An 11238-nucleotide genomic window follows, 5' to 3' on the forward strand; every position below is an offset into this window, starting at 1 on the left:
TCGCTTGCACGGGGCGTCGCTGCGATCGCCTCCTGTTGGAGCGAATTTATGTAAACAGCGCCTACACTCTTAGAAATGAACTTTACCACATAGCACGCTCCTAGCCAACCATCATCCCGAATGACAACGTTCTCGCCCCTGATTTGTTGAAAACGGGAGGAGGAGCCTATTTTGTGCCATTATGCACGGCACAAAATAGGCTCCTCCTCCCGTTTTCAACAAATCTGGGGCGAGAACGTTGTCATTCGGGGTGATGGTTGGCTAGGAGAGTGCTATGTGGTGAAGTTCATTTTTAAGAGCGTAGAGTCCAACTCGACTCGACAGTCAACTTGACCCGCTCTGTCGAGTTCATGTAAACGCGACAAGTATATCGATTACAGCCACATCACAGTTGCTAAAATTATCTAACTTTACTTTTGTCTGTCGTTTGTCACGTGGAGGCTGCACAAAAAGACTGCAACTGTTCCTGCTAATTCTGTGACGTTTTACTTACGGGTACACTCTTAGAAATGAGCTTCACCGCATAGCACGCTCCTAACCAACTATCATCTCGAATGATATCGTTATCTGCCCTGATTTGTTGAAAACGGGAGGGTACGCCTTTTTTTGTGACAATTATGAACAGCATAAGTGTACGTGTAAGAGTGTAAATAAATAAATAAGAGTGTAGGTACCTGCTGAATGTCTCAAATCAAAAGCAGTGAGACACATAGACGTTATGATGATGGAAAGTAAATACTTGAAGCAACGATACTGGCTTGGATGTTGTTTGTGCGCGAGATTGAATTTAACTTGGACAGCTTACACTTCATCTTGAGCCACAGAGGAGCAGGACGGTCTGACTTGCAGACGCTCGTGTGTCAGGAAATTGATTGCCAGGGAATAAACAGCCGAATTCGGGTGTTCGTTCCCTGGCAACACGGCGGTCGAAAATCGCTCGGAAATTGGCCGCGCTGGATCACGTGACCGTCACCACCCGAACATGAGTACCAGGAATCTGCCGGGAATTTAGCGCTTTTAGTCGCTTTGGTCATATCGCCTAATGCACGCTCCCTAGATCCCTGCACGGGCCCGGGCCCCCGACCCGTCCCGCGGGCCGAGTCGGGCTTGTTATTGGCTGTGCTCCGGGCCGGGCCGACAGAAGACGCCAGCACGGCGGGTCGGGCCGGGCCGACAGACATGTTTCCGAGAGTCAGGGTGGACCGGGTCAGTCAGCTAATTCCACGCAATGGTGGACTATTAGTTCATTTCATCACGTGCTTGCGTCATAGCGGCGCTGCACAGTACTTGCAAAAACAAGCAAGGGACACTGCATTATGCGTATGATTCGACCCTCTATAACATTCTCAAAGCCACTTTACATTGCTCCTGACTCCTCACGTATTTCACAAACTGTTCGCAAAGCTTGGTGAGAGGGGTAAGGATTGGGAGGAGTTTGTCGACAGCACCCTCTACATCCACAAAAACTTGGTAGTGTGACGGTAACGCGCTTGTCCGTGTGCGTCCTGGATATAATTCGGTCTCGTGCTGTTGTGATGTCAAACCGACAGTTCTTGAATGTTTGTTGCCGTGTCTTCTCTTCTTATAAGCGTACTTATAAATTTGTGTGATAAGCGCTAGAACCGCATACGTCACGTCTGGAAATGCTAGACTGGGATCTACGAGCTGAGTCACCGGGCCGGGCTGCATAAAAACATGAAGGTCCGGGCCCGGGCCATTTTTCGATGCGCCCGGGCTTAATCGCTTCATCGTCTTTACGGTCGTTACAAGCTAACGAATGGCGGGAAATTCAAAGAGGTGGGCACGTGACACATTGCGCGTGACGTGTACCACGGCCTTCACGTATCGCGCGAAGAGAGGCGTGCACGTGTTTTATCACGTGCCCACCTTTTTAAATCTCCCGCCCGCTTTTTTGAATTTCCCGCCACTCGTTAGCTTGTAACGACCGTAACGACGATGAAGCGATTAAGCCCCCTGTCGACACGTGCGGGGCTCTATAATGCTCCCAAACCCGAGGCGATGCACGCTACCTACCCAACCGAAGAAGGACGTGGATGTCCCGAATATTTCAGCCGCTAAAGCATATGTACAGCACAAAGCGCATTGCCGAAACGAAAGCGAATATTTCGCTCAGCCTTCGTTGTCACGTACGGAGAAGTATCTTCAAAGTAACTTGGAAAATGAGCAGGAGCTATTCAAACAAGTACGTTAGATTACTACATCCTGACATTTGAAAGTATTTGCAAGATACTCAAGTTGCAAGTTACTCATAAAGGAATTTAAGAATTGTAGAAAAAGCCTAAGCTTGTGCAAGAGAACAGTAAAAAGGACCACAGGACACAAGCTTGCCTGTAATACTTTTTTGCGTCCACCCCGCTTTTTATTCGAACTGGTTGAATGAACGACGTTAGGGCATGAGCACAGAAGTTCAATCTCTGATTTTCTGTAATGTTCTTACATGTCACGCGTCCAAATATACAGAATATAAGCGCTTTTCGACTGTTCTTCTCGTGGCAAAAAAGAAAAAAAAAAATCTTGCACAATTCCCTTAGTTGGGCAACTTTTCTTCTTGTCTTGTGTGTCTCCTGGCAGGGGCGATTGGGGGGAGTGGGGAGTGACTAGCCGACATTTTAACTTTCGGCTGTCATCATTCCAGAATCTATTATCATATCATCATCCTGGCTAAAGTCGAGACGCTGCGTGCAACAACGGCAAGCCGGTTCCATCATCACCACCTCAACCCCCTCCACCCCAAATCGTGCCTTTGTTAGTGCATTTGAGAGAGGGAATGATCGGGAAATCTTCCTCCACCATAAAAAGACGCCACAGAACTCCTCCCGAAATGACCAGACAAAAAAGTAGAGAACTCCGACTTAACATAACAAAATAACAAGGTTTACTCAGACGAAACCCCCGTCATGCAACGGACATCATCAGTGCCAAAGTGAATGAGAGATTACACAACCGGTCGCTATTTAAGGAGATGGAGGAGATTCCGTCCGAAATGTTATCACGCATGAAAGAACTGATGTTCTGAGGCTGGAACAACATAGAAGGGACAAATACATACAAAGCCTCAATGTATTTGTCCCTTCTATGTTGTTCCAGCCTCAGAACATCAGTTCCTTCATGTTCAACAGTTGCCGCCTGCGTCAATCCCGTCGTATGAATGTGTATATGAGTCATAGGTGGGGAGTAACGCGTTACAAAGTAGTGCGTTACCGGTAACGCGTTACACTCGAGTAGTGAAATATGGTAACGCATTACATTTGGGAGAAAAGTAATGAGTAACGTAACGTCATTACATTTTTAACAACTAACGCGTAACGGCGTTATGCGTTACTGCGTGTTCGGGAACTTGAAACCTTGAGCGAGGACCCTGCCTGCAGAATCCGGGAAAATCCCTGATTTTTTCTATTCCTCTTCAACAATGACAAGAAGGTCACATCAACACCCACGAAGAACGCAAAAGAAGGGTTGTTGACCTACCCTGGTTGAGGTGCCACCTTTGTTTACCACCTCTGTTTTTCAGTCCCTCTGGTATTTTTCCACGAATGGGGCAAAAGCGGCAGAAAAATAGCCTCTGCCCTCGGAACAAGTAACAAAGTACCAAGGAATTGGCTGTTTGGATTTGTACTGTATGAGATAAAAGGTCACCGTCTCTATCAACTTTGACAAGGAGCACTCACTGGTCATTAGGCGGCCTCTCAGCCCAACGGGCGAAGCTCACCGATGAAAATTTTGAACATCAACTACTTCTGCGTTGCAATAGATCGTACATGTAAGTTGTGTTCATGCGTGACCTTGTTTGTGCCCAACATCGCTTGTATTTATTTGCAGAATGCACTTATGTGACTCAACCAAAAATGGTACATATTATAAGGGCAACTGGTGAAGTAATGCAAAAGTAACGGCATTACTTATCAGAAGTAACGGCGTTAGTAACGCGTTACCTACTACCGTAACAGTAACGAATAACGTAACGCGTTACTTTTCGAAAAAGTAGTGAGTAACGGTAGTGCACTACAAAATAAAAGTAACTTCCCCACCTATGATATGAGTGAGCAAAAATGTAAGAGTGAAAGGAGGATGAGTGAGAGAGAGTGGCTGGTTTGTCCCTTCAGATGACGCACCCTGGAAGTCGCTGAGAAGGCGTGTTAGCTTAGCTCAATTGGTAGAGCCCTGGACCGGCAATCCAGAAGATGTGGGTTCGAGTCCTACAGCTGGATAACCTTTTCAGTGACTTTCATCTTTCATGATATCACGCCATTGTGACAGTTATGTAGTTAAATGGCACAGCACAATGCTTGAAGTTCTCCCATACCTTCACCCATATCCCTGAGACACTAGATGAACCATGGTGAAACTTTCAATCTAGATGACTTGCCACTGTTCGGAAGACCTTCCGAACCACGGAAGCTGACTTCAGTCATTTGTGTTTGCCCAGCTTGATGTGGTTCAACACTACCACATTTACCAACTCCCTTGGCATAGTGGTTAAGATGATCGCTTTCCACGCCGAGACGGGGAGGAGACACGGGTTCGAATCCTCTCACCAGCTGTGCTGTCTGAGGTTTTCCCTGGGTTTTCCGAAGACTTTCCAGACGAATGTCGGCACAGTTCCCCCTGAAGTCGGCCCAGGACGCATACTAACCCCCCTGTCTCCCACTCCTTCCTGCTGTCCTCTCTCCATCTGTCCACGTCTGTACGCCGCCCATAGCCACAGTTGCTTCGCGGTTCTAACACGGAATTAAAAAAAAACTACCATATTTTCTTTGGCGCAGTTTGTCATCGTTTCTGGCTTTTTTATTTTTTTCACGTATAGGTACATAATTTACATTGACAGGAATGCTACGTGGGTTGTTGGCTAATATTGACACCTAAATGGTGTGCCGAGTGCTGAGATTTCAGTGCACAGTAAACAACCCTCAGGTGGGCAAATATTCCACAGACGCAGTGGCGTCGCTCATGATCACAGGTCTCTCGCAACGTAGTGACAAATTTTTATTATTAATAATATTCACGCTTAGGAAAAGCATTTACGATGCACGATGGATATAGTATATGGAATGCTATACGGTATGCCTAAAACAGTACGTTTATCTTACAGATTTCCTCAGTTCGGTGCAGTCCAATGATGCCTACATGTATACTAGAACGAGAGAAGAAAAAAAACGCGTTTCACAGTTGGTCATTGCAGATGAATCTGTTTCCCTCGGAGTGTTTCCCTGTGTACTTGTACGTGAGAGTGCCGAACAATGTCCTCTTTTGCGTGAACGGCCAGGAAGGCAGCTGAGTGAACGGTGAAGGATAGACGTCGTCGGGTGCCTCGTCTCCTTCTGCCGGACGGGCGACCCGCATAAAAGCTCCGATCCTTTGAGCTTCCCGTCTCTCACCGTTGCTCACACAACGGGAATCCAAGAATCGGAGATTCACCAGCTTGTGTATGACGTAGTACCGATACCTCCGATAATCATCCTCGTCCTTCTCCGGATTCGTGATTTGGTCGGGACAAGCAGGGTTTCCTAGCAGACTTAAAAAAGTTAGGTTGGGGTAATACTGTTGCAGCGTCGACACGAGCCGTTCCAGGTCGCAGAAGCAGTTCTTGTTGAGGGACAGTGTAGTGAGGTGCGAGCTGTGCACAAACTCCGCAGTGTCGTTCAGTTGGTTGTTGTCCAGGATGAGCTCTCGAAGCTGCGTGAAATGCTCGATGCCAGTCAACGTACGTAACTGGTTGTAACTGAGGTCCAGGCACCGTGCAGAGAGCGAATGGTTCTCTATGAGAGCCGTCGGAATGCGGGAACACTCACGGTGCACGAACGATATGTATCCGTCTGTTGCCATTGACAGGTACAATGTCCGTTTAGATAGGAGAGATAAGGCAGCGGTGCTGTGTCGTTTTCATACACACGGAATAACTGGATATATACACCAACTCGCCCGTGCTGTGCCGTTCGCAATAAAGTTATCACCGTTGATGTGTCCGTCACTAGTGATAGAAATCACGTGACCACGTTCTGTGGGAGGAAGGGGCAAAGTGTCGAGTTTCTCAATCTCGCTATCGCGAGATAGGCGCGTGATATTCTCAGTGTCCACATTCGTTTGATAAAACGGGCACGCGAGAGAACGGGGAGGTCGGGGAATGGCGGCTGACGCATCGTGCCGAAATGTCAGCTGTACCACAATGCGATTTCGAAGCCGAAATGAATAAATAATGGTGCCACTACGTTTCACATAAGGTTTGTCCGCCTAGCCAAATGATATGTTCAGAATAAATCACCTCGCGAGACGACGCTCCAAGAACACTACATTAATTCAGGCACACCAAAATGGGGGTATGAGGGAGGAACTGAGCTGGACAGCTGGTGTTTCTGGCTGCGGTGGTGTGAACTTGTTATGTACCGACTTCCCCAACTTCGGACCCTCAGTAACTGAGCTGGAGTTCCCAGGATAGGGAAATACCCGTAGACGCAATTAAGAGAAAAAAAAAAAACGAACATTATGTGTTTCATGTTGTGCACATAATACTTGTGAGTATTGACAACAATCGAGTTATATATATATGTAGTTACGAAAAATCAGAAGACGACAAAGAGCTTACAGGAAAACACAAAGGGGAGTTTATTAACACATATAGGGATAGGGGTCGACGTTTCGGCAGTCAGCGCTGCCTTCGACGGGACTGGGGATATAGTTATATATACCAAAAGCTTACTTATAGCTGTAACCACGGGCTTTAAAATCCTAGTCTACCGACATGAGTTTTACTTCTGAGCGAGGATTGCCCGCCCATTCAAGGCAATAACAAACTCATAGATTCACCACATCATGTAAGCTTCCTTGGCATGTTCAGCTCGTTCCGGTGCGCGACGACATCATCAAGATGCATATCCTGTGTCATGCAAACAGAGGAGTAGTTACGTGAACATTTGTCGAGCATTTGTGAGGAGATTGTTAAAGGAATCAGTCAGACAGATGTGTTTTAGATGCTTTTTTTCTTTCAGTTTTCAGATTTGTATTGCTATTCCATGACAGTGTACACTGACTACTGATAAGAGGACTGAGGGGGCAAGCCCTGTTGAGCAGTCTAAGAAACAGTCAATGCAAATATCTACACGATCTGAGGGAAACAGAAATACCAAGAAGGGTGGGTGAAGGTAAAGGTGGTGGGTCGTGGTAGGCTTGGTACTACTCGGGGTCACGTACTGGAAAAGTTTGCGAAACACTAGCGTAGAGGGACGCCGTTGCAAATTTGACTACTAAAGGACGAAAGGGAGAATGGACCGAAATTAGTGTAAGTAGGTGGTAAGTAGGGAATCATAATTAATGGCGCGTATGCCTGAGAGAATAGGGTGTGGCATAATTTTGTTTGGCTAACCGTAGTTGACTGGAAGGTGTATAAAATAGCTGGCACATAACCTGAGCTACTTTATGCTTCACACGCTTGTGTATATTGAACACAATTGCGACAGACTCATCAGCGAAGTTAGCGAAGTTTAGGGTTTTTTTGCGGCATAATGTAAAAGGGTTTATTGTCCTGCACTCTTAAAAATGAACTTCACCGCATAGCACGCTCCTAGCCAACCATAATCTCGAATGATATCGTTATCTTCCCTGATTTGTTGAAAACGGGAGGCGTACGCCTTTTTTGTGACACTTATGCTGTTCATAATTGTCACAAAAAGGCGTACGCCTACCGTTTTCAACAAATCAGGGAAGATAACGATATCATTCGAGATTATGGTTGGCTAGGAGCGTGCTATGCGGTGAAGTTCATTTTTAAGAGTGTGGTAATACTCTCCAATTCGTTTGAGATGGTACAAGACATGAGCCATGTTGATCAACTGTTTCTAATATTTTGCAATTTGGAAACAGGTATGGTCGTTGAAAGACTGATTGTTTCACGCCCAACCAAAGGCGTAAAGCTCAATGCGTGTTCAAAGCATTAAAGGATTGTCAGGTGTTGTCGCATGACAATGCTGCATTCATGAGTAAATGTAGATGTGAAGGTCCTTAAACATGAATTCAACAGAAATCCTCTAGCTGGGTGTATTTCCTGCTGCTTGGCACACTCTTGGAATGGTTGCAAAGCTGCTTTTGAAAACTGCCCTGCTGCTATTGCTTTCTCACCATCTCCGCATCAGTATTCGTACAGCTTGGGACGAAAGTTTACGGAACACCGGGGTGTCGCATTTCTCCATTGGAGCGACACCCTAGCAGCAAACTGAAGCGGGCACGTACACTGAGGTGCACATATGTAGAACAGCCAGTAACCCGTTTCTTATTCGATATCTTCCTGCTAGCGAAGCAGGGAGCCGCTCCGATGAAGTGCAAGCCAACAGGCTCAATAATATGGTGCCCAGCTTGAATTTATGTTGTATTTTGAAACGATGTGTTGTTAACGATCAACAAGACCAGTAAAAATCTCTAAAACTGGACCTGAAATGAACTTGTGGCTCACAGAGGCTACCGAAGAGCTACGTTTTCTTGAGGTGTGAAACAAAGCTTTATAAAATGGATCAACCAAGTTGTGTGGTCCAGGGATGGGCAGTATTTAGATACATTGTATTTAAAATAGTATTTAAAATATAAATACATGTACTTAAAATACGTATTTAAATACAGGCAAGAAAAATTTATTTATATTTATATTTAAATACCGTTCTAGGCGTATTTATATTTAAAATACACTGAAATACACATATCTCATCCTCCCGTATTTGTGGGCTTCTCTCAAGTTCCACATTGTTAGTCTCCAGCGATGAAGGGTGTCTTGGTTAGAGGCTACAGGTCACTCATCCCGTGTGTTCGGGGATTTCCGTCCTTCTAGAAAACAGCACAATGTGCGAATGAGGGAATCACCATCCCCGTTGCTTCAGTCTTGGAAGCGGGGAGAGAAATGATAACACCAATTTGGGAAAAATGTGATTCGGGACCCTCTTGCGTCACTTGACAAAGCCTGGTGTCTAAAGGGAACCCTTAAAATACACCATTAGCGGCAGTTCTACTCAGCCACACACTAGGAACTCAGGACAAGGGCTGCAGCGCACTAGATTGTTTTTCACTATCGTCGCTGAAGATGGAAAGCCGATGAACACAAGTAGAGGAGGCAAGCAAGCTGGTGTATACCATTGAACGGAAACATCTCCTTGTGTCCGAGGAGCAGCGGGGGTGGGGTGGGGTGGGGGGGTGGGGGTGGACAGGACAGACAGGGGACAAGAACCGACAACGACAACTGAAAACCAGCAAATGAACACTTTATTCAACATAGAGAAAGTGGAAGAAGCGATAACGAGTTCATTAGCAGGTTTCGTGTCGACGTCGGTAGTGTCCCGTGTCCGTCCTGTCTAGTACCTCTCTCGCTGCTCCTGAGAGTCAAGTAGACGTTTTCGTTCAATGGAAACTCGGTCCATGCAAGATACTGAAATCATCACACTGCATCACGGAAAAATAAAGAAATATGTGGGCATTGTGCGCAGCAGAAATGCATCCACAGGTGACTCCATTTATACACTAATTTAAAAGAATAATGTGTCTGGGCGGCTCAAAGTATTTACGGAAGTAGTTACAGTATTTAAATACTGTATTTATATCTTGTATTTACTTACTTTCATCATAAAGTATTTATAGGCAGTATTTAAATACATGAAAACATGTAGTATTTTGTATTTATATTTAAATACCCCAAAAGTGTATTTATGCCCATCCCTGGTGTGGTCTAACGGGACTATACTGTGTGGATTTACAATATACATTTGCAATACCTGGAGGGCTTTTGCCTCTCTTGTCACAAATGCTAAATAAATGCAATTAAGCATACATTGGAACTCACTTGCTGAGGCAAGACACATGAACCTCCAAACACTTGTGATTGTGCTAGTTATTTTCGGCGACCACCCAGCTGATACCAAGACAACTCATACATGGACAACTCATACCAAGACAGGTGTGCAGTAGACGGTTTACATGCAAAGGATAGTATAACCAAATAGTGGCAGGAATCATGTTGTAACTCTGTGTGAAGATGAAAAACCCAGCCAAAAAAAGAAAGCAGAAGGAATGCAACACACATAATAAAAAATATGGGAAGCTAAGTTGAATATTCCAACACGACACAATTAATCAATTTCTTATGATGTGAATAGCATACACGCAAGGAAATAACGAGAAATACGATCAACAGCTAATAGAGAACCAAAACCCATCACATAAACAAGAGGTACACAAATTGTAAATAATTGAAAAAGAATCTATCAGAACGAGAAACATGACGAATTTAATACAGCACCGAGCTAACGCTGAATAACAGAGAAACACTTTGAATGGTGCATCATCCATACGTAAACAATAAACCTCTACCCGACAAACATCATCATGACGTTGGTAGACAGACCGAAACCGAAGCAGATCGGAAAGGGAGACCTGGGTTCCACGAACGGGCAATTGTTCGCTGCCTCCTATTCAAAGAAAAGCAGGACCGAAAGTCGCGTCCCTTTCAGAGACCATCGTAATCCCCTGAAGACCGTGGCTTTCGGCCGCGACCTTGTTCGCCACTAGCTTTGAAGTTTGAACGTAGTTCAACTCTACCAAATTCGTGGCGCTGTCGAACACTATGACGTCATTTGTTTACAAACAGGTAGAGGTCTATTGACAGAAAAGTAGGACCGAAGGTCGCGTCCCTTTCAGGGACCATTGTAATCCCCTCAAGACCGTTTCTTTCGGGCGCGACCTCGTTTGCCCCTAGTTTCCAGCGTAGTTCAACACTACCAAATTGGTGGCGCTGTCGAACACTATGACATCATTTGTTTACAAACAGGGAGAGGTCTATAGACAGGAAAATAATACCGAAACAAGATCAACAGCTCATAGAGAGCCAAAACAATGCACAATCCAACACGTAAACAAGAGGTACACAAAGGATAAACAGTTGAAGAACAATCTATTAAAACGAGAAACATGCACGCACTTAACACTGAATAGCAGAGAAACACTCTAAACGGCGCATCTGCCAACGTGTAAACAACAGACACATGCAGGAAAATAATTGAAAAAGAATCTATCAAAACAAGAAACATGCACGGATGAATAGCAGAGAAACACTCTAAACGGCGCATCTGCCAACGTATAAACAACAGACACATGCAGGAAAATAATTGAAAAAGAATCTATCAAAACAAGAAACATGCACGGATGAATAGCAGAGAAACACTCTAAACGGCGCATCTGCCAACGTATAAA

The 11238-nt window shown here is 45.2% G+C and overlaps 1 protein-coding gene across 1 annotated transcript; it reads right to left on the minus strand.

The window, feature by feature from the left end:
* Positions 1 to 4986: 4986 nt before the first annotated feature.
* Positions 4987 to 6005, minus strand: LOC135393182 (leucine-rich melanocyte differentiation-associated protein-like). Its single transcript, XM_064623684.1, has one exon. It carries the CDS (start codon positions 5842 to 5844, stop codon positions 5182 to 5184), a length of 663 nt encoding a protein of 220 aa, XP_064479754.1. The 5' UTR covers positions 5845 to 6005; the 3' UTR covers positions 4987 to 5181.
* Positions 6006 to 11238: the final 5233 nt, after the last annotated feature.

The sequence above is a fragment of the Ornithodoros turicata genome, chromosome 4 (genome assembly GCF_037126465.1).
Source record: "Ornithodoros turicata isolate Travis chromosome 4, ASM3712646v1, whole genome shotgun sequence".
NCBI lineage: Eukaryota > Metazoa > Arthropoda > Arachnida > Ixodida > Argasidae > Ornithodoros > Ornithodoros turicata.

Coding starts and splice junctions, on each gene's coding strand:
- LOC135393182 (XM_064623684.1), bottom strand. CDS start 5,844: ATGGCAACAGACGGATACATATCGTTCGTGCACCGTGAGTGTTCCCGC.